Source organism: Phascolarctos cinereus, unplaced genomic scaffold, assembly GCF_003287225.1.
Source record: "Phascolarctos cinereus isolate Bilbo 61053 unplaced genomic scaffold, phaCin_HiC Scaffold_1;HRSCAF=81, whole genome shotgun sequence".
In the NCBI taxonomy this organism is placed as follows: domain Eukaryota; kingdom Metazoa; phylum Chordata; class Mammalia; order Diprotodontia; family Phascolarctidae; genus Phascolarctos; species Phascolarctos cinereus.
The window spans coordinates 48,062,124-48,086,408 of record NW_027555514.1 but is presented as its reverse complement, the minus strand read 5'-3'; the positions used below and the strand labels follow the sequence as shown (position 1 = coordinate 48,086,408).

Below are 24,285 nucleotides of genomic sequence, written 5' to 3'. Positions count from 1 at the left end.
CCTGGGTTCGAATCCTACCTCACTCTGCTCCGCTTTCCCTGCGGAACTTCTGCAAGTCAATGCATTCTCTGGCCTCAGTTTCCCCGTCCGAGAAATAAGAAGGGGATCCGGTGCCATGCTGTTGACTATCCCCCATTTATCCTATCTCTCGCTGGCCCATAATTGCTTGCCTGGTGCCTCTCCCACTGGAGCCCCGGGGCTGACCTGGCCATTTTGTTGCCCCCCCACGCTCAGCCCAGGACTGGACACCACGTGGAGGACCGGACTTAACTCGCAGGTCGGCAGGTCTCCACCCTCCGAGGCCCACGGGCGGCGGGGGGCCTGGGGCGGGGTCTGGGGCGCGGCGGGGGGCTCAGGGGGCGGGGCTCCCGGCGCACCTGCAGGATCCCGGGTCAGCGGCGGCTGCGCCGCCGACGTTTCCCTCCCTCCCCCCCGCTCCGCCCGCGGCCTCTCTGTTTACGTGGAGACGAAGATGGCGGCTGCGCCGGAGACGGTCCTCCTGTGAGCCGGCTACGGCAGTTGGCGCGGGGCCGGTGGCGGAGCGCGGCGCCCAGTCCCGGGCCGCCGCCGTGACGTCCGTCTCAATCAGGCCCTTCCCTTTCCTCTCTCCCTCCCTCCCTCCCTCCCTTCCTCCCCAGCGCAGGCCATGGAGGACGAGGAGCGACAGAAGAAGCTGGAGGCCGGCAGAGCCAAGGTAAGCCCGGCGCGGCCCGGCCTGGGGAGGGCGGGGAGGTGGAAGCCCGAGGCTCGGCCGGGGCCCTGCTCCTGGCGTGGGGTGGTGGGGAGAGGCGCCGAGACGCTGCCTCGCGGCGGGGGGTCCCCGCCCCGCCCCTTTATTCTGGCCTGGGGCAGAATCGCAAGCTCCGGGTGCCTGCGCACGGCGGCCGGCCCCGCCCAGACTTGCTCCAGCTTGCAGACCCCGGCCCGCGAGCCTTCCTCAACCTGGCTTTGTCTCATCCCCATCGCTAACCTTTGTGGACTTCTCCCGATTTCCCAGCTTGGGGAGGGCGGTTAGGCGGTGTGTCCTTTGTCTCCTCCCTCTCCCTCCCTCCCCAGGTTGGTGTGTCTTTTGTCTTCTCTTTCTCCCCTCCGTCCCCCCCCAACACACACACACACACACACACGCACGCACACGCACGCATGCAGCTGATATGCAGGTTTTGACAGGTGGGCTCTTTCTTTCCCTCGTTGCACAGTCATAGAAAGGGCTCTCGCCCCGGGTTTGGGAGAGGCACGTTGGCACTTGTGGACCAGCGGGATCGGCCTGTGACAGCTGTCTGGGGACGGCCCTGCACAGCTATGTCCTGAATGTGCCACAAGTGCTAGCTGTGAAATCCTGCAAGGGAAGGGGGGTGTTTTTAGGAGAGGGCTGAGCTGTCCTCTCCCCCTTGACGTTTGAAGTTCTTTGTGGTGGGAAGGGGGCTTGGTGTTTGTGGAACTAACAGAAGAATGGAAGCTTCAGCGAGAATCACTAGGCACGTTCCACGGTTCCAGGACGAGCTTGGCCCGACAGTGATGTAACTGGGTCAAAGGGAATGGACATTTTAGTCACTTTAATTGTATTTTTTAGCGCGATTTCAAATTGCTTTTCAGAATGGTTGGATCAGATCACGGCTTCCCCAAGGAGCCCTTCCTTTCAACACTGATTATTTCTATCTTTTGTCATCTAGTCTGGAGATACTTTAACTGCATACTACCTGTGGTCATAAGAATCAGTGACTTTGTAATTTAAGGTTTTCAAAGAGATTTACGAGCTTGATCTTTACCACCCAGCAAGGTGGGTGCTATTGTTACAACCATTTTACAGATAAGGAAACCCACCCAGAAGTTAAGTGACTTGCTCACGTTCCTATAGCTGGTAATTGTCCGAGGCAAAATTCACTGTGAGTTATCACATATCAGATTTACAGTAAACATATTATCTGGAGAGGTGGCTTGGTGGTGTAGAAAGTGATAACCTGGAGTCCAGAGAGACCTAGGTGTGAATCCTGCCTCTGTCAGTTAGTAGCTGGTGTCTGTGGACAATCATTTATCCTCATCTGCAAAGTAGGGTGGGTAATGCCTTCCTTATAAGCTTGTAAGGGTCAAATTAATTAATCTGTGTAATGCTTTTTGTCAATTTTAAAGTGCTACATAAATATCAGCTATTATTGTAGACAAGATGCAAATTATAATAATGAATCTCTTTAAAAAACATTTCTGAGAGTATTTATTGCTCTAAAATGCCCTTGGCTTTTTTGGATTATATTCAAACTGTCTTTATTAAAGACAAGTTTTAGTACTTCATTACTTAAAGGATTTAAACTCTGGTATTAAAGATAATTACGAGTACTTCAGTACTTAAAGGATTGGTGATACAAGTATACCTGTCATTGATTTAATTTAAAACCTCTCTTCATCTCAGTCTATATGAGTGGCTGTGGCCTACTGAAATATTCAGCACCTAGTAGCCCACCCTGCTTCTGCTGTGCCTTTTCAAACTTAGTGGGGCTGGTGCTCAGATAAGGAACCGTGTCCTTTTCTGGGTCCTGCTGAATCTGCTGGCATAGCTTTCAGGGATTCAGTGTCACTATCAGTATTTTAGCTGCTAGTGTGATTGGCTGTTCCTTTCAAAGCCAGCCTCCCTCAAGTGATTTCAACAACAGAGCCAAGTCTGATCTGTAGACAAGTTTGTGTTAGCTGTTAAGATTTTAGTGAGTACAGCTTTAATTGAATCTTCACCTTAATACATGGGGCTCACTTTACTTAGAGTCAGGGCTTAAGTGATTGAAGTTATTCAGGATCCCTGTTAGGGCTTTTTATAAGTGCTGGGAGAGAAGGGAGCATTCTTAGAAGCCTCTTTATTGCTGCTTCTGCCTAGGCATTCTGAGTGCCTGAGCAGTGTCTGATGTGGAGAGAGCAAAGAGGCTTTACCTTCCAAAAGCCAATGAAAGGAGGTGTGACTTGGTGAAAGATTGCTGAATTAGGAGCCAGGGACTTGGATTGGTCAGTCCATGACCCCCTTAATGTCTGTGTGACCTTGGAGATAGTTTTTTATCCTCTCTTGTCTGAAATAAAATAAGAGAGGGTTGAATTCTTTGACCTTTAAGGCCGTTTATAGTTCTAAAGCTTTGATCACATGATCTGACTTCAGAAAAAGCCTGGTTTGACTTTTATCATGGACTTCTCTCCACCTTCAACCCAGGTATCATTCTTTAGCAGAAAATAAAACCATTCTGAAAGAACATAGCTTATTGTTCAGGCAATGATACAGTGTATCATTCTTCTTATAAGGATCAGAGACATAGCACTATAAAGATCATCTGGTCCACACCCCTCCCCCCAAATCCTGCAGATGAAGAAACCGCAGTGAGGCAGAAGTTAAGTGACCTACCCAGGGTCACCCAGGAAGAGAGGTGAAACTTGAACCCAGGACTCTTTTACAGAACTGGTCTTTTTTTTTTTTTTGGTTTTGTCTTTGAAAATTCTATGTGAGAAAGGGGAACAGAACCTCTAGTCTTCATACCTGATCCTGCTTAGAGATGCAGCATAGTATAATGAATAGAGAACTGAACTTGGCAAAGATGATCTGTGTTTGAATGAGGGAAGAGGCCCCCTGTTTGTAGTAGCTGATCTCTAAGGTATCTTCCTTACTATCTGGGTGCCCACAGAAAAGTCACTTAATCACTTTAAGCCTTAGGTTCCTTATATTTAAAATCCAGATAATAATATTTCTGCTGCTCCCCCTCATGGAGTTGTGAGGACAAAATCCCATATAAATCATAATTTCTTAGTATTAGGAATTTAACCTTTAACCTTTATTTTGGAAGAAAATACTGACATTGCCTTGTGGCTTTTTTCAAAAAACAAAATTGAGAGATTTTTGAAAAGTAATTTTCTGCTACTAATGGAACTTAGGTTGAAAAGAGCAAAACATACACTTTATTTCCTAAAATCAGTTATTATAATTAAGCCTTTTGTCTGGAGCCCTAGTAATAAAAAGTTTCTTATTGCCCTCCAGAGGCATACAACCATAAGCACACTTTATTCCTTAAATATATTTTATCTTTTTTTTATTGATGTCTTTTGATTTCATATTCACTTCTAAATCTATATTTCCCTTGGACTCGTTAAATAATTGTTCATAATAATTATTTAAAAAGAAAGAGAAAAAAGGCAGTTCTGCAAAACCAACAATCCCTCTTAATTCTAGTGAATTTTCTCTGTTATCTCTCATTTTGCTTGTATATAGCTTGTTTGTACATATTTGTTTGCATGTTATTTCCCCCGTTAGATTGTGAACTACTGAGTGCAGGAGCTGTCTTTTGTCTTTCTTTTTATCCCCAGTGCTTAGCACAGTGCCAGGCACATAGTAGCCATTTAATAAATGTCTATTGACTGACATACAGTATGTGCAGTATTCCACACCAAGAGTCCCCTACCTCTGCCAAGAAAGGAGGGTAGTGTGTTTTCTCGATTATTGTCTGTCCCCACCCCCACCTCCATTATCTTGTATTTATTTTGTATCTGTAAAAGTAAATGTCTCTCTCCCTATACTGTTCTCACGAATGTAAGTTCCTCAAGGTCAGGGATGATTTAATTTTCTTTTAGTATCTCTTGCACAGTGCTACGGTAGTTATTTAATAATGGCTTATTGACTGATTCTCTAGGGCCAAGTTTGATACTTATTTGTTTTGGTTTTACTTTTACATTATCATTTATTTCTTTTTGGCTCTGCTTTCTTATGAATTTGTTCATGTTAATCTTCAATTTTTTCTGAATTCTTCAGTCATTATTTATTAAAATAATATTCCATTACATTCATGTAGCATAACTTGTTAAGCCATTCCTGAAATAATGGGCATCTACTTTATGTTTAGCTCTTTGCCAGCAAAAAAAAAAAAAAGGAGAGGAGGCATCTATGAGTGTTAGAGGATATAGATGACCTCCCTGGGAAATATGCCAAGCAGTGGGATCCTTGGGTCACAGAGTGTAAACATTTTACTCACTTAATTTTGTTTCAGAATGTTTTCTAGAATGGTTGGATTTGTTCACAGTTCCGCCAACGGTGTGTCCTTCTGACACTGACAATTTCTCACTTTTGTCATCTTTGTCAGTTTGCTGGTTAGGTTACTTTGATTTGCATTTCTCTTCTTATTAGTGTTGTGAAGTAACCTTTCATATGATTCCTGTAATTCTTTTGAGAATTGCTCATATCCTTTGACTATTTATTTATTGGAGAACGGCTCTTGATCTCATATATTCCATATACAGGGTGTTCGAAAATTCTTAGTGCAGCTTTAAACTATTAAAGCTTGGATATTTGGGGCAGCTAGGTGGTGCAGTGGATAGAGCACTGGCCCTGGATTCAGGAGGACCTGAGTTCAAATGTGGCTCAGACACATTACACTTACTAGCTGTGTGACCTTGGGCAAGTCACTTAATCCCATTGCCAAGCCAAAAAAGAAAAAAAAAAGCTTGGATATCTGCTTCGTTATCAGAGATTTTTTGATGCAAAGATTTTTCTTTCCCTAGTCAGTGGTTTTCTTTCTTTCTGGAGTTGTGAGATTTCATTTATATAAAAGCTACTTGATTTCAAGAATAAAAATTTATCTTTTGTGATTACTTCTGACTTTTTTTGTTGTTAAGAAATTTCTCTCATGCCGTACTTGTGAAAAGTAACTGGTCTCATTATCTTCTAATTTTTAGTGATGTGACCTCTTATGTTCAGGTCAAGCTTATTATGATGTATCATGTCCATGTCTGATTCTTGGTTAGCTAATCTCTTCTTATCTACTTTTCTATTTAAAAAAAAAACAAACAGTTGGTACCAAATACTTTTGGTGATTTCTGCTATATAATATAATTTGGGGTCTGGAAGTACTATTTACCTTTTCATTTCTCCTTTTATTTATTGATCAACTCTCTCCTTTACTGCCCACTGTCCAATGTCTTTTGGTTATCATAAGACATTGAACATGCCTCTGTGATGCTTTTAATAGGAAACCAAACAGTCAGGTTTATCAGAATTGTTAATTATTGAATAAGAGTCGGCCTCCAAGTCAGAACCTGAAAACCATTTCTATAAAACAAAGTGTGTGGCCTTTAGTGTGTGGATTTGTAACCAGTCATTTTAACAGCAGGAAGGCTTTTTCACATACTCTTTGTTCCAAATGGCCAAGATTACTAGGAGGATTCATACTGGAGAGAAACCCTGTAAGTGCAATGAATATCCAGCATTAAAGAATTTACATGGGAAAGATCCTGTGTAAGTAACAAAAGTGTGAAATCCTTTAGTACCTATCTACCTCTTATTGAACATCAAATAATTCATACAAGCAAAAAGCCATATTTGGAGATCACATCTCCATTAACCCCTAGAGACATGAGACATTATTGTATTTTGTATATACTGATGGCCTATGATATCATTGGGTGGAAACTCCTTTAACTTATGCAGACCAACTCATCTATAATAGTCATAGAGAGTGTGTGTCAAAGGCCAGACTTGAATCCAGATCTTCTTAATTCAAGTACATACTAACTACTATACTGACTTTTTTTATTATTAACTGAATTAATTTGATGTATTGGTGAGAAAGGCAAAACAAACTGCCTGTGCTGCAGAACTAAATGATTAATTCCATTTCCCTTCATAACTATTGCATAATTTTTCCCAAGTAAAAATATTTACAACTTTATATATAAAGAAAGCATTATGGTATTTGTGAGCATAACCAAGTTAAGGTCAGTTAAGATTAGCAGCAGACTATTACTGGTGCAAATTCATACTCTGTATTTCATAAAGTTCTATTAATTCTTCAGCAAAATCCCACAAACCATAGCAGTACACTAATGTACAGAATTTTATGTAACTGACAGTACCTTTTTTTTTTTAGGGAAAAAAGTCAGTACGGTAACATTAAAACTAAGCTAACATTCCTTTTTTAGTGACCTCATGCTTTTGCTCTTGAATAGTAAGACTGTTAGCCTTTTTTCCTAAACATTTAGTTTTGCCTGGGAATGTCCAGTATCACATTAATACTACATGAAAAGCAGTGAAAAAAATTATATTGCTAATTAGGCCACTTAGTCCCACAAATTCTTGAATCTTTGGTAAAGAAAAAAAATTATAATTCTCCATAATTACTGGACCTTGGAAATTAAAGCTACATTATTCTAATGTGAAGAAAGTAGCTTTCTTTTACTATTGTACTTTTGAGCATTGTTTTATGCTTGTTAAGTACTGAGTACTGAGTCTTATTCAGTCCTTTTTTTCCTTAATCATATTTTATTTTCTTCCCAATTACATGTGAAGATAGTTTTGAACATTGATTTTTTTTTTTATGGTGAGGCAATTGGGGTTAAGTGACTTGCCTAGGGTCACGCAGCTAGTATGTGTCGGAGGCTGGATTTAAACTCAGGTCCTCCTGACTCTAGGGACCATACTGTATCCACTGCGCCATCTAGCTGCCCCTCAACATTGATTTTTGTAAAATTTTAATTTCTGAATTTTTCTCCCTCCTTCCTTTTCCTCCCCCCTCCTCAAGACAGCAAGCAATCTGATGTAGGTTATACATGTATAATCATGTTAAACATATTTCCACATTAGTCATATTGTGAAATAAGAATCAGAACAAAAGGGAAAAACCATGAGAAAGAAAAAACAGAAAACAAAAATAAAGTGAAAATAGTATGCTTTGATCTGCAGTCAGACTCCATAGTTCTTTCTCTGGATGTGGATAGCATTTTCCATCACGAGTCTTTTGAAATTGTCTTGAATCATTGTATTGCTGAGAAGAGCTAAGTTTATCATAGTTGATCGTTGCCCAACGTTGCTGTTATTGTGTACAATGTTCTAGTTCTGCTCACTTCACACAGCATCAATTCATGTAAGTCTTTCTAGATTTTTCTGAAGTCTGACTGTTTATCATTTCTTGTTGCACAATAGTATTCCATTACATTCACATACCACAACTTGTTTGCCATTCCCCAACTGATGGGCATCCCCTCAATTTCTAATTCTTTGCCACCACAAAAAGAACTGCTGTAAATATTTTTGTACATGAGGGTTCTTTTACCTTTTTTATGATATTTTTGAGACACAGACCTAATAGTGGTATTGCTGGATCAAACGGTATGCACAGTTTGGTTGCCTTTGGACATAGTTCCAAATTGCTCTCTAGAATGATTGGATCAGTTCACAATTTCACCAACAATGCATTAGTGTTCCTATTTCCCCACATCTTCTCCAACATTTAGCATTTTCCTTTTCTGTAATATTAGCCAATCTGATAAGTGTGAGGTGGTACCTCGTAGTTATTTTAATTTGCATTTCTCTAATCAATAATGATTTAGAACTTTTTTTCACATGATTATAGATAGATTTCTTCCTCTGAAAACTGCCTGTTCATGTCCTTTGACCACTTATCAACTGGGAAAGGACTTGTATTCTTATAAATTTGTAAGTCTTGTTGAGTTCTTGAATTTAAATCAGTTATTGCCAATAACAAGAAAAAATGTGTACAATTTAAAACTGTTTTTCATGGCTTTGGAGCTTTGTTGGAGAACTGTGTAAATCTCAAAGGATGGAACAGAGTGGAGGGACACGTTAAGAGGAGAGGCTGAAAGATGGGCTGTTTAAAGCAGATAGAAGGGATCCTTTCAAAGAGAGGCAGGCAGCATGGTACCACTGAAGTCTGGATTTGGAGTCAGGACCTCGCCTCACAGGCAGCTGAGCTACAACTACTCAGGTGACCCAGGCAAGGAGTTTCATCTTCTCAGTCGGTCTCTGTTTATTCTCTGTACAGTGAGGGGACTGAAGCATATGACCTTCCAGGTGTAGAGCTGTCATCCCACAGGAAAGGCAGAATGCAGGCCAGCAAGGATAGAGTTAACCAGGAGGGTTCCTGTATATGTGAACAATCCCAGTGAAACTGAAAGTTGGATGATAGCTAATTCAAAACAGGAAGTGAAAAAGGAATTTGATGATGTAGTCAAATAATTTGGAGATGAAAGAGTCACAGGTAAAAAAAGTACATTATTCCATGAAGCAGAAACCCACTTTTTTTAAAGTTAATGGACTAGAACTAGACTCTACCAAATATGTTCACATAAAATACTCTTTTTTGTTGTGATTTATCTGCATTTCAGTGGAAATACAGGTAATTACATTTTATTGCAAAATGCATGATCTGTGAAAAACTCAAATTTATTCTCTTGTCATGAAACATCAGCTGAAAGGAATTTTCTTGTCCATTTTTGCTTGGCTTATAGTACAGTTCTACTAAAATTCAATTTAAGTTTTCATACCATTAAAGCACCTTATGAAAAGTTAATTTTATTTAAACTTTATTTACAAACTTTAATTAGCTTCTGTTAACTCTGAACTTTCAATTTTAGTATAGTGGAAAAAACACTGGACTCAGAGACAGAAGACCTGGGTTTGAGTTTTGGATTTGCTACTTATTAATTGCATACTGCGAACAAATCAGTTACCTTTCTAAGTCTCAGCTTTCTTATCTATAATACGGAGAGAATTACAGTTCTACTACCTATTTCACAGGACCAACGTGAAGAAAGTGCTTTATGAACTGTGGAGTATTATAATTAAATCATCACTATTAACTGTCTAGCACTGTACAGGACTTGGGTGGGGAACCTTCAGCCTCGAGGCCACATGTGGCCCTCTAGGTCCTCAAGTTCAACGCCGTGACGGAATCCACTTCTCTGGGTGTCACGTTCTAAGTTTGTAAAATGGGTCAAGGGTTTGATTTAAGGTCCCTTCCAACTGTGAAAGTCTGTAATTCTGCAAAATGCTACAAATAATTGTCGAATACAGAGAGCACTGAGGTAGGTTGCAGGGACTTGAATTCTAGTCCAAAATTCTATTTGGTTTTATGATCATGGACTAGGAGCCCTTTAGTGGCTTCTGGTCCAACCCATGCTGGAAAAAAGAATGTCCAATATGACACATCTGACAAGTGGCTATCTAGACTTTGCTTGAAGACCTCTAGTGAAAGGGAACCTGCTACTTAACAAGGTACCCCGTTCTGCTTATGGGAAGGTACATTACTAGGATGTTTTCCTCTGAGCGATCCTAAATTCGCCTCTTTGAAACCTCTCCCCATAGTTCTTTAATTTGGCTCTGAGATCATTGCCATGCATGGATCTTGTTTGTACATACTTGATTGCATCTTGTCTCTCTCTTTAGAATATGAGCTCTTTAAGGGCAGGATCACTGAACTCGGGACTTCAGTTGCTCCATCTTTTAGAGGCAGTAGAGTACAGTGGGTAGGTGTTGGACTTGTAAGTCAGAGAGGCGCCCATTCTAATCCCACCGGTGATGCTTTTGACCATGGGCAAATTGCTTACCCTTTTTTGGCCTCATTGTACTCATGCATGAATGGGGGTGATAATATGTACTTGTAAGACCGAGCTCAGAGGGTTGCTATGGAACTCGAATGAGATGAATAGATTGCAAATTTTAAATCCCTTTATAATGTTAGTTGTTATCATTATTATAATTCCTACCGTAGTTTTCATTTGCAGGTATGTTGGAACATATGATAAATATATGAGAACTCTGAACTTTTAGGAGAGAGATACTGTATAAGTTGTAGGTGAAATTGGCATTCCTCGATCATGATAAGTTTTCCCCCCTTGGTTCCTACCACATATTTCAGCCCCTGTTAAGGAAATCAAGTCAACAAGCATTCATTAACACCTACTATGTGCCGGGCACTGTGCTAAGTTCTTTAAATATAAAGAAAGGCAAAATAGCCCCTGCTTCAAGGAGCTCACATTCTAACAAGAGAGACAACATGCAGTCACCTGTGTACAAACACGATAGATTTAGAATGATAATCTCAGAGGGAAGGCACTAGCATGAAGGGGGACCAGAAAACGGTTCTTGCAGAAGGAAGTAAAGGGAAGCAAGGAGGTGTAGAAAGGAAGGAGAACCTTCGAGGTGTGGTGGTCAGTCAGTTAAAATGAAAAGAATCCAAAGATGGAACATCTTGTCTGAAGAACTGCCAGGAAGCTAGTATCCCTGATATTAAAGGGAGTAAAGTGTAAGAAGACTGGAAGGTAGGAAGGGACCAGGTAATGAAGGGCTTTAACATTGAAACTAGATTAGGAGACATCAGAAGACATGGTCAGATCTGCTAACTTTAGAAAGATCACTTTGGTAGTTGAGTGGAGGACGGACTGGAGTGTGGGGTGAGATGAGGCAGGGAGACCAACCTGAAGGCTATTACACTAATCCAGGCATGAAGTGATAAGGGCCAGGACCCAGGGTGCTGGCAGCATCAGAAGAAAGAAGAGAGTTTATAGAGAGACATTGTGAAGGTAAAATTGACAGGACTTACCAACAGATTGGATATGGGAAGATGAAAGAGTGAGAAGTCAAGACCTTGGCTGCGAGGCTGGGTAACAGAGGATGATGGAGTCATCAATTGTGAAAGAGAAATTAGGAAAAGGACAGCATTTGGGAGGAAAGATACAGAGTTCATTTTTGGACATGTTGAGTTCAAGATGTCTACAGGACATACAGCTTGTGGTATCCAATAGGCAGTTGGACATGTAAGACTGGAGGTTAGGAGAGATTATGTTGGATAAATAGATCTGAGTATCATATGCATGGAGATGATAATTGATTTCATGGGAGCTTATTCTATCACCAAGGGAAATAGTATAGAAGAAGAAGAGAAGAGGAGCTAGGACAGAGCCTTGGGGGACACCTGCCTTTGGCGGGCAGGACCTGGATGAGGATTCAGCAAAGGATATTGAGAAGGAGCAGTTAGGCAGGAGAACCAGGAGAGGGCAGTGTCTTGAAAACCTGGTGAGAAGAGACTATGAATGAGGAGAGGATAATCAGCAGTGCCACAGGCTGCAGAGAGATCAAGGAGAATGAGGATTGAGAAAAGGTCATTGGATTGGGCAGTTGTGAGATCACTGGTGACTTTTAGAGATAGCAGTTTCAGTTCAGAAGCCAGACTTCAGAGAGTTAAGAAGCGATAGATTATTGCAATGTAGCTTTTGGTAACTTAATAGATTCTTAACAGAATAATTTCTCTATTATAGATTTTGCAAGATATTTTAATATCATAAACAATAACAGGTAACGAATGGGACAGTAGATTCTGCATTGAGTAGTGTTATGTAGTAAGTTATATCCCGCCTTGTCAAGAACTTTAATCTGCATTGCTGTCTCTTTGGTGTGTTTTTAAGATAGGTCAGCATTATCAGTGATTCAGATAAAGGTGAAAAGGTTGAGAGGATTAATTATATTCCATTTCATCGTATCAAGCTTCTCATATTCAACTAAATTCTAAATGGCTATATCTTTTTATCATTTAGTCTGACTTGATTAGAACAGTATGTTAATGAATCAGAGTTTGTGAATTTGAGCCTACTGTGCCCATCTTATTGTTGCTTAAAATGTTATAGTTAATTGCTTTACACAAACAATATGTTGCTACGAAGTATCTGTCCAACGTGTACTAATTGTTTAACACAAATGACCGCTGTTAGAAAATAACTCATAACTCTCGTCCTCCCTGTGATTGATAGGGTCTTTTTTCATACAAATAACTCCGCAAAATTTTAAACAACCCACTACTTTTTATTGTTTCAGTTTTAGCTAAAAATCCCACCTTTTCCAAGAAGTCTTTTCTGGTTCCCACTCAAGTATCTTCTCTCTGAGATTACTACCAGTTGGCCCAGTATATATCTTAAATGTACATAGTCATTTGCATGTCGTCTCCCCTTAATGGCAGGGATTATTTTTGCTTTCTTTGTATCGCAGTGCTTAGCAGAATGAATAGTAAGAATAGTAAGCTTAATAAATGCTGCTGCTTTCTTCTTCTTCTTTTTCTTCTTCTTCTTCTTCTTCTTCTTCTTCTTCATCATCATCATCATCATCCCAGAGGCTTCCAAAACAAAACTTTAAAAATTCAGAATTCAAAATCTTGTTCAAGAGTAATGTCTATATTATGGCCCTGCAGAAGATTTTGGTTTTGTGCATAGACTTGTCATTGTAGGAATAGAGTTTAGCAGTATTCAAGCCATACCTTTGCCTAGATTTACAGTGATAGCTTTAAGTGCAATAGGAAAATCCTTTGTTTATCCATGAATTTTACAGATTTCCTTGTAATGAATGGTATACTGCACAAATAGATCTTTTAAACTAAAATATTTTGGTGTTTGCCAGATTAAATTTCTGCGTTTGATTTATCCAAGAATGACCTTGACAACAGATGTGTAAATGAATCTGTAATTATTGACTTCAGAACTTTAAGGGAATGTTCACTTCCCATTTGAAAAAGTGGATAGAAATTTTTATAATAGTTTTAAAAGATTGAAATAAAGTAATTTAAGATGTGTGATTCATTGCAGGTCTTTACAAATGGTGGTAAACTACTAAGGCCAGGCATCTAGAATTGATTGAATGACATTTGGAAAGGAATAGGTCAGGGGCAATAACTGTCAGCATTCATGGGTTTGGGAGGAGAGTGGGATGTGATTAATGAATGTGATGTCCTATGTTCAGATAAGGAGACTTTCACTGTGTATCCATACATAGCTAACCTATTCTCCACACGTTTTGGCTAGTATATAACTCATTAAAACAAGTCTTTGTTTTGTTAAGCACTCCACAACTGCAGAAGACCGTGGGGCAGGAGATAAGGTTGTGCAGTCTGTTTGGAGATAAAATTGTTGAAGTTTGGCCAGACAAGGCCTCTTCTGGCAAGTAAGAGAGGAGGCGTGTAGAAACTGTTAAAAACGACTCATGAGTCTATAAGTCTACCCACTAACATTAAAAAAATTCTGCCAACACTCATGTGCATCTTTATCTAGCTTATTCATTATCAGCTTATTCAAAAATGTGTCTGGAGTTACCCTAGATTTGATGCAGTTGTTTTTAATTTATTTTTACTCTGAACATCAAATAAACTGAACATTTACCTAAACAAAGGAGAACAGAGAAATAAGATTGTAAATGAAAAAGCAAATCTCTTTTGTGTACTATTCTCCCCTCTCCCAAATTGGAAAAAAAAAAAGGAAAAAATAAAACTTATGTAACCATTATGCATAGTCAGACAAAACATATTCCTATATTTATTCTGTCTCAATAAGTTTGTCTCATTTTGTACCTTGAATCCAAGCCTTCTCAGTCAGTAGGTGGTACTTTTTCATCAGTCCTCTGGAATCATGATTGATCACAGTTCTTTTAAAAAGTTTTTTTCTTTTAAAATGTTGTTACTGTAAGAATTATTTTTGGGGTTTTGCTCACTCTACTCCACTTGAGTTCATACAAATCTTCCCAGGTTTCTCTGAAAGCATCCCTTTCATCATTTCTTATGCAATTATATTCTGGTATGTTCATGTACCACAGCTTGTTTAGGCATTTCCAAATTGAGAAGCGTTAGTCAGTAAACATTTCTTATGCACCTACAGTGAGCTAAGGGCTGAGGATACAAAGAAAAGCAAGACACTCCCTGCTTTCAAGGAGCTCGTAGTTTAATGGGGCAGACGCAGACAAACGGCTATATGCAGCATAAACTCGAACTAGTCCACAAAGAGAAGGCACTAGAATTAGGGGAGATCCGGAAAAACTTCCTATAGAAGGTGAGATTTTAGCTGAGATTTGAATGAAGCCAGAGAAGCCCGAGGCAAGGGGCAGCTAGATGGCGCAGTGGATAGAGCACGGATTTGAACAGTTCTATGGCTGCTAAATTCTTATCGTTCCCTTATGTTGTATATCCAATCTATTCTATTGATTGGCTTTCCCATTTTTTGTAACAAATAGTTTTGATGATTACTGCTCTGTAATACAGTTTGAGATCTGAGATCCTTTGGTGCCTGTGAACAAAGGCTCCAGCTCACTTTTGCCCTACTATGTGTAAATAAATGCTAGCTTTTAGTGCAGGGCCCACTTAACAGGGCTGGTTTCATAGACTCACTGCATTGCTGCTCATCTCTTGAGCGCCAAGATGACTGAGACTTTATGTAACTGGTACAGTGGATCAGCACATGTGTCCTTGTCTTCAGTGAGTATGTCCATCTATGTGTCTACAGTCCTAGTAGTCTGTCACATGGGTCTGATTGTTTTTTGTTCCTTGAGATCCCAAACCAATTTTCTTTAAAGGCCTGTATCACGTGTGTACTCCAAGGAGACCAAAGGAAAAGGAAAAGGACCATACTCACAAAAATATTTGTAGCAGTTCTTCTTGTGGTGGCAAAGAATTGAAGACTTGAGGGCATCAATTGGGGAATAGCTGAACAAGTTTCGTATGTGATTGGGATGGAAATACTGTTGTGTTATAAGAAATAAAGAGCAGGATGGTTTCAGAGAAACCTGGGAAGATTTATACGAACTGATGCAAAGGGAGCTGATGCAAAGGAAAGCGTGCAGAACCAGGAGAACATTGCACACAGTAACAGCAATATTATAATGATAATCAGCTGTGAAAGAACTAGCTACTCAGATCAATACAGTGATCCATGACAGTCCCAAAGGATTCATAATGAAAAAAGCTGTCTATCTCCAGAAAGAGAATTGATGAACTCTGAGTGAAGATCGAAGCATATTTTCTTCAACTTTATTTTTGATGCTTTTTTTTCCTTTCACAATATGACTAATGTGGAAATATGTTTTTCTTGACTTCATATGTGTAATAGTTATTGGATTTCTTGTCTTCTCAATGAGTAAGGGAGAGGCGGAAGGAAGGGAGGGAATTTGTAACTGAAAATAAAAATTTTTTTAAATAAAATAGAGGTTTATATCATTTAAAATGCTCTTTTCTGAACCCTCTTCTGACAGCGTACGTGCCTAAGCTTCTGCCATTGAAATTCTAGCCATACAATTCATTCTCCATTCTACCTGTTAGCCTTGTTAAAATTTAAATTTCTTCTGTGATATTCTGATATCTTCTAGCCATTCCTCACATTTAACTATAACTTTTCAGTTTTCCTTAATCCCCACATTGTTTTTCACTTTTCTTTAAACATGGAACACCCACCTACCTGCCTAGATTCTCAGAAGTTTTATTGTTATAAAGTTCTTTAGATTCCACCTTCACCTTGGAGGAAATTAGGGGATGAGGGGTTACTAATAAGCACCTGAAAAGCGCTTTGCAGTTTATATTTGATCCTCACAACAATTCGTTTTTATTAGAAGTTCTGAAACGGAGGCTCAGAATGGTTTAAGTGGCATGTTACAAGACAAGCAATCAGTAGAGCTGGAACTAAAACCCTGTGTGCTGTCCATTGCATGACCCCACCTTCCAGCCAGTCATCTCTAATTAGACCTTACCTCTTGGGACATTAACCTTAAAAGCAGCCATCCAAAAGTCAGGCCACCTAGCCACCGCAAGCTTACGGAGGAACACCCTGCACTTCGAGCCTAAGAAGCCCACACAGCCGGCCCTGCAGTCAGGGGCTGCCACCCACCCTGTCACAGTGCACAGAGCATACGTTCATTTGTTGGCAGTTCTCCTCCCCCCCTCGCACACAAGCATCATCTTTCTTTTTGAGTACAATGGATAGCAGCAATGATAGATACAATAATTTTAGAGATGGTTCAACCCTTTTTAAACTGCTCTGTGCCTTAGAGAACAAAAAGGTCACTAAAGGCAGCCTCCTTACCAAGCAAAACCTGTAAAGGACTAAGAGACAAGTGATTACTCACTTGTAGCAGGTGTCTCCTGTGAAGTGCTGCTTGCTTCTCACTCTTCACTAACCAGGGGACAGTGGGCCTGAAAGGACTGTTCCTAAGCAAAGATACTACATGTGGATATTGTACATGCATGACTGTAAAGGAAAAGATTCCATTTCAGTGACCCTTCATTGTGAGAATTTTTTTTTAAACCAGCATTCAGTATAATATAGAGGCACAGTGTTGTACACCTGAGCCCTAGCCTGCCCTCAGATAGCACTGATCTACTGTTTCCTCCTCCTACGTCTCTTCAGCTGCTGTCTCACCTTCAACCTTTACTGTCACCTTTGCTTCCATCTCTTTGGCTACCACCTATCTGAACTGAGGCCTTTCAGACGCTGCCACTTTTTCTGCCACCCCTGTTTCCTCTTTAGCATCCCCTGGACCACCACCACAGCCTCTTTTAAACCCTTCATCACCTTCCTTGCTGTATCAGTTGCTACTACCAAGCCATCAGTGAGAAGACTAGCATTTATTTTTTTTTACCGCAAGTCCTCTTTGTTCCTAAGTTGCTTGGCTTCCACATGTTATGAATTTTTATCTATCAAAAATGTACAAGATATTTCAGTCAGAGGATTCAGTATATTGAGTTATTGATATAATACTCATAGTCATCTTTCAGAGAAATACTGTATAATGGGAGTACAAATGAGCCAGTCCAAATAATATCTCATCCATGGTCTCTTTATGGACAAACTAATCCTGTAACATAGGCTATTGGTTTTCTACTGAACATACTTCAGGTAACGTGACTGGAGTTGTGATTTCACTGGTAGAGGGAATTCCTGGGTGAGGAGCTCCTTCCACCAATGCAGGTTAGCACCACTTAGTAGTCTCAGCTGCCTTGAGCACTGAGAGGTTAAGGGAATTGGCCAGGGTTACATAAGCCAATATGTGACAGGCAGAATTTGAACTCAGATCTCCCTGGCTCCAAAGCCAATTCTTTATCAATTATGCCAGACTGCCTTCCAGATAACTATAATGAGCTACAAAAGAACATCCATTTCCTATTTCAGGTTGGTTCAAAGGTGTGTTTGGTATGCTGTCTCTGTTATTGACACTAAGAGATGTTCATATTACAAGTTTGTAATTAAACAAATTAAATTCCTGTTCAGTTTTCTGGCATAGAAGATTCTGGACAAAATCTAGTGGCTCAGCGTAGCATGGAGGTAGCCCTGAGTTTTTGAAGACTTTTCTTTTGTCATTGCTCAGTTGTGTTTGACCCTGTGACCCCATGGACCATAACATTGCCAGGCCTTTTCATCTTCCATTGTCTCTCAGAGTTCATGTTCATTGTTTCCAAGACACTATCTATCCTCTGCTGTCCACTTTTCCTTTTACGTTCAATCTTTCCCAGCATTAGGGTCTTGTCTAAGGAGTCCTTTCTTCTCTTTATGTTGCCAAAGTATTTAAGTTTCAGCCTGAATTAAGTATTATTATATAATATATATATATATATATATATGTGTGTGTGTGTGTGTGTGTATATATATATATATATAATAATATATATAATTATTATAGTTGTAGTCCAACTATGATAACCATACTTTGCTACTTGGAAAACCATAGCTTTGACTATATAGACATTTGTTGGCAAAGTGATGCCTCTTTTTTAGTGCGCTGTCCAGATTTATCAAAGCTTTCCTTCCAAGGAGCAAGAGTCTTTTAATTTCATGGCTGCAGTCTCCATTTTTAGTGATCTTTGAGCACAAGAGTATAAAATCTGACACTGCGTTGATCTTTCTTGTGTAGTTCTTTTGTGTATTCTTGCTACCTCTTCTTAATCACTTCTGCCTCTGTTAAGTAACAATCTCTAACAAGTTCACCATATTGAAAAAATGTCTAGTATGGGTCCTACTGTAGATTATTTTTGTTTCCCAAAAACTAGCTGTCTCCTTTGTGAAGAATATTTTGGGCATGGCAGCCCATGAAACGGTGCAGGGAATAGGGGACACCAACAGAAATAACCATTTCCTAAAGAATTTGTTTAATCAGTGTAAATCAGTTTCCATAACCAGATTAAAGATTCTAGCAACAGTCTAAGTCAGGAAATAGTTGATTTCCTTTCTTAGTAGAGAGATGTGACCACCAAGATAAATACCAATTTAGAATATAAACTTTTTCTAATGTCTTATGGAGAAGGATGGTCAAAGATTATGGAGGATATTGGCTCATGAAGCATCAGAAGCAGTGAAAGAAAAATAAGTTTATAGAAAGCTTGGTGAGAGATTTAGCTAAAGAAAATAATTCAGAAGGAACTTAAGGATGATCTGTAAGGAGAACATTAAATAGACTAAGATGGAAAAGTTCTATAAAAAGTATGATAATAAAATCTTTTTCTTCATCAATGATGGTGACATCACATTTGTATTGGTATTTCATTACCTTTTTATGTTTTACATAAGGAAAGAGAGTCAATATATCTGAAAGAGGGCAAGATAATAGTGGTGAAGGAAAATGTTTGAGCCTTATTGGATAAGATGGATTGAATTGAATAAGATTGAATTGAAATAGAATTCTGTAACCCTCTGGTAATAATAGAGAAGTGCGTGGTGAGTGACCTTGCTGCAACACATTACAAATGAGAAATCATGCGAGAAGAGCATTATAAAGAATGTCAGTCAGTCATCAATGAACAGAACATCTGTTAAGCACCTGCTGTGTGCCAGGCACTATGCCAGGCTCTAACGACACAAAGCTAAAAGTGAAGCATCTCTCAAGGAGCTTACATTCTCCTGGGGGAGACTTAGCTAGGAAAAAGGCCACTCATTTGGATAGCCAGCATGCTCCAGTGTTATCTTCATATCACCAATAGAGTGAGAGACAGGATTCCACAGCATATTAGGTGGATGCCTGAGGCATGCTCAAGATGGTAGTCAGCAAACATTTGTTAACTACTTTCTATATGTTTTGCATTGGGCAGACATGAATGCAGGTTGCCATCTATAGGGTGGGAGTCCTTTCATCTGTATGTACTGTTGGGATATTGGACTAAGATTTTGTGGCTTTAAGATTGAGGGATAAGGATTCTTTTTAAGCCAACAACTTAACTGTAGTATTGTGCTGAAATTCACCCTTTGCTAGCTCTTTAATTCAGTTTAATTCAGCTTAGTTCAGTGGGCATTTGTTAATTAATCAGTAGGTGTTTATTAAATTCTTACTGTGTGCCGGGCACTGTGCTAGAATCTAAAGACAGAGAGGAAACAGTCCGTGTGCTTAAAGGTTCGACCAGAGGGCAAACGCGCACACAGATTCATCAATACAGGCTACGCGACATATAAGCAGAAGGCAGTTTTTGGAAGGAAGGAGGAACACTGACAACTGGGAGGAGTGGGCTTCTTTCAGGCTGTGGCACTTGAGCTCCTAAGGGCAGTGGAGAGAGTGCGAGAGAGCGAGCTTTCTAGACACGCACAGAGACACAGAGAAGGCGCGTTGTCACCTTAAATGGAAAGCAGTGAGAAGGTCAAGAGTACGGAATGGGGAGTCGCAATGTGCAAGGCCGACCTCACAGGGTTGGTGGGAGAAAGGGACTTGACCAGGCCTGAAAAGCGCTCTGTTCATGTGAGCGGTGGTTGTTGTTTAACTTAAACGGGTGTAGAAAATGACTGCTTTCTAAAGGTGAATTCTGAATCGGGCAAAATAAATGGGCAACAGATTATTACAAGTTGCTGTCGTTTAGGTTATCGTCATTGTTCTGGTCAGTTTAGAGGCAGAAACTGATTGAACTTTGAAAGACAGGCGGGTAGGGACGCAGTATCCTCCAAGTGCAAATCGTGTAACTATTTATGGGACTGCATACTTTAGTGTTTTTGTAATTGCTTTGTACGTGACAAACGCAGATGTCAGTCGTCTAGAATATAAGTATGTTTTTGAACAAATGAAAATGTTTTCACATGGTCACATTAATTTAAAGCGCAGTGTTTCAACATTAAGTATTTGCTAATTTAATATAATTTCTGTTTTTACTTAGTTCTGTAGCTTATAATTTTTCAAATAAAAGGTATCAAGTGAGTCAAATGGTGGGATTTCATATTTTTTGCATATGTTAGATTTCTTTAGTAAGCTTCAAGAAGGAACCTAGATTTTACCTGATCTTTGAATTTCCACTATTAGAGCAGTGCTCTGTGTGTAGCAGGCACTTACCAGAGAAGTAAAATTGCTGCTATTTTTCCAATCCATGGGCATTCTGGTTTTCATTTTGGTCAGCCATCATTTGTGATTTCTTGTTAGGGCTCTTTTTTTGTTTGGTTGTGTTGTGTTTTGTTTTGGTTTTAGACTAATCAAAATTTACTTGTAATACTGAGCAATGCTTTTCAAATTTCTTGGGGTTGTACAGTCTTTCTGCATTGTATAATTTAACCTAACTTCCTTGAGGAACCTTTTCAGAAGCAGCTGTGCTGTTAGTGGAACAAATACTAGAGGACCTAGAACCTTGACCTATGACCTTGAGCAAATTACTTAATCTTTCTGGATTCAGAGAGGTGGACTAGATGACCTTTAAGGTTCTTTCCAGCTCTAAATCCAAGGGTTATATAATTCTTTGATTTTGTTTTTCTTCTGTGGAAGACTTTAAAAACTACTGCTCACTTTTGACTAATTTTCTAAGAAAGATAAATTTATATTGATTTAAAACATTTAACAATATAACTATCATTAGTCATCTTTGAGCATCACGTTTCAGAGCCTCCTAAACATATTCTGTGATTACTCAAAAAGATGCATAGGAAAACCAAAATAAATGAAGAATACTGATTGTCCAGAGATTGATATGCACTTCAATTGGCAACCAATACAGTTTGTCTCTCAGTTCATATATTTTAGACACTGCACATGCAAATGAAATTAGCCTGTAATTGAACAAAAGAAGCAAATGGGACTGAATGGCCTTTGGGAAACTGAATGGTATTTGTACCCAGTCTTCTCCCTAAATCAAAGGCTCATCTTTTTAATTCTAGTATTCCCCCAATGAAGAAATGTGACTTGAGGTCAATAGAATACCATGGTCATCAGGATCACCGAAAAATGGCAGTGGAGAAGCACACAGGCCTTCTTAGACAAGGTATCAATGAGGAACTACAAAGAAGTGCTGTGACTGCTGTCAGAGAAAGGGGTATAAAAGGAGAAAAGGGCTGGTCATGTAGAATGAGAGAGAACAGACAGAAAGTCTGTGTACTCACTTGGTTTCCATTTAGTGTGAAAAGATTTAAAGAGAAGCCCCCAGCATATCAGATGGACCACCCCTGCTGTGGTGAATTTAGGGAGGGTAGGCATGTATAAATTGCTTTTTGCTTTATTGATGGGAATGGCTACATTGTTAAGATTAGAGATTTATTTAAGTATTATCCTAAAATTATTTCTTAGTTTGCCTTTGTATTAGTAGACTTGGTATGTATTGTAATCCATAGTTTTATAAAAGTGGGCCCTCCTCTAACAATGAAGTCCATCCACACCTCTTCCTGTGTGACTCCACATTCTGTTGATATTGTATGGAGGCCTGAGGATTGTATGGATGCCGTGGTATGTTCATTGATTATGCCTTGTTCTCACTCATGACTGGCTAACCTCTTTTTCTGTCAAAAATCTTACTGAAAACATCCTTTATGATTCTTCTCCAGTGTGTACTATGTTACAGTGTCCCATACATCTCTGTTCATTGATTTTGGGGCTGCCCATTACTTTTTTGGAGACTGTGATATTATACAAATCAAAACTATGTATCACCAGAATAATATTAATGTTAAAAATATGAGCCTTATTTTTCATAGAGTAGCTTAGAATCATTAAATATTACCCAGTTTCCCAAAGATCTGAATTTGAATCCTGTCTCTGATATTAGCAGTGTGACAAGACATTTTAGCCCGTTTCCTCATCTGTAAAATGGGGATGATAATGGCAGTTCAATTAATGATGATAATTACAGGGTTGTTGTAAATATCAAAAGAAATAGTCATTATAAGGTGTTCTGTAAACTTTAGGATTGGCCTCTTGTTAAGACTGGCTTCACTTAATTTCCTGGCTTTCTCACCAGGTGCCCAGTGCCACCCAGACTAGAAACCAAGACCTGGCCAACTTAATGCTTCTAAAAGGGGAACTTGTGAGCAATCCTCATGTTGTATTGTTAACTTTCTTTTGCCTTCTGGGTTAATTAATAGAAGAATGTTAAAAATGGTATGTTCCCTCAGTTCCCTTTGTTGGTTATTGAACAAAGATCTCATAACCTGGAGTCCCCTTGAAGCTTGACTCTCCCTCATTCCTCAGTCTTGCCAGTTCTCCAGAAAATCTTCCCCATCAGTCTCCTGTCTACATAGGCAGCCAGCACCCAAGTTCAGGCCCTCCTAGTTTCTATCTGGGAGTATTTCAGTAGCCTCCCAATAGGTCTTGCTGCGCTAAGTCTTTTTCCTCTTTAATCCATCATCTGCACAGACATCTGCACAGACATCAGGGATGTTCCTAAAATGTAGATCTGATTATTATCATTCTTCTGTTCAAAAAATTCACTACAGCCTCTACCATCAAATACAGATTCTTCTGCTAGGTATTTAAAATCCTGCATTACCTGGCTCCAACCCTCATTTCCAGGCTTATTACATCATTTCACACATGCCATATTTCAGCTTAAATTGGCCTCCTTGCTGTAAGAAATCCCATCTTGGTTTCCCTGAGGCGTGGCGTGTCCAGCGCTCTCATTGTGCACTCCCGCCATGGTGTACTGTGACCAGGGCCAGAAGGTGAAGAAGGAGGTGGTGCAGCCCATCAACCTCATCTTCAGGTATCTGCAGAATTGGTCCCAAGTTCAGGTGTGGCTATATGAACAAGTAAATACGCGAATAGAGGGCTGCATAATTGGGTTCAATGAGTATATGAATCTTGTACTGGATGATGCAAAGGAAATTTGCTCTAAAACAAAGTCAAGGAAACAGCTTGGTAGGATCATGCCAAAAGGAGACAACATTACTCTACTACAGAGTGTCTCTAACTAGAAGTGTATGGTCAGTGACGTTAGAAGACACTCAGAAGGCAATACAGTTTTTTTCTTAGTTAAATTCTCTGGGCTTCAGAAGCCAGCTACACATTTTTCTGTGTTATTTTGATCTTCCTTTTATGGTATTATAACAATAAATTGGTTGCTCTGGGGTTTGTTTCTATTTAAAAAAAAAAAAGAAATCCTGTCTCCTGGTGTCTGTACCTCTGCACTGGCTGACCTGCCTCACTTGACCTTGTCAAATCCCTAATTTCCTCCAGACCTTATGCTCAAGTGCCATCTCCTACATGAAGCTTTTCCTGTTCACCTCAAGCTGTTCTCTCTTACCGTCTCCTCCAAAAGTACATGTTTACTTTATCGACATTTGGTATTTGTTTGCGTTTTTTAAAAATGTGATTCTTAGCATCCTCTGCCCCCCGTTTCCATTACTGATGAAGCAGAAGTGGAGTTAGGTCGGACTGAAACCATTTTGTGTTTTTCTTTGTTTTATGAATTGCCAAGGCTGAAGAATTCATCAGCAAATGGCTAGCTACTGGTGATGAACTTCTCTTTGCTTCACTAGTTGGGCCTCATAAAACAGACATATCTTGTCGCTGGGCCA

The 24,285-nt window shown here is 39.7% G+C and overlaps 2 protein-coding genes across 3 annotated transcripts in view; both read left to right on the top strand.

The window, feature by feature from the left end:
- The first annotated feature begins 455 nt into the window (after nucleotides 1-455).
- Nucleotides 456-24,285, top strand: part of AKAP9 (A-kinase anchoring protein 9) — a 175,705-nt gene continuing 151,875 nt past the window's right edge. Inside the window, 1 exon segment of the mRNA XM_078151794.1 lies at nucleotides 456-694. Within this exon segment, the coding sequence (XP_078007920.1) occupies nucleotides 647-694 (48 nt within the window). The 5' untranslated portion in view covers nucleotides 456-646.
- LOC110209165 (small nuclear ribonucleoprotein E-like) lies at nucleotides 18,541-23,682 on the top strand. Of its 2 annotated transcripts, XM_020987440.1 has the most exons (2): nucleotides 18,541-18,561; nucleotides 23,443-23,682. In XM_020987440.1, the coding sequence occupies exons 1-2, from the start codon at nucleotides 18,541-18,543 to the stop codon at nucleotides 23,680-23,682; spliced, it is 261 nt and encodes an 86-aa protein (XP_020843099.1). The 2 variants fall into 2 exon arrangements, with proteins under 2 accessions (XP_020843099.1, XP_020843098.1); XM_020987439.1 differs by lacking the exon at nucleotides 18,541-18,561 and having other exon boundaries at nucleotides 23,404-23,682.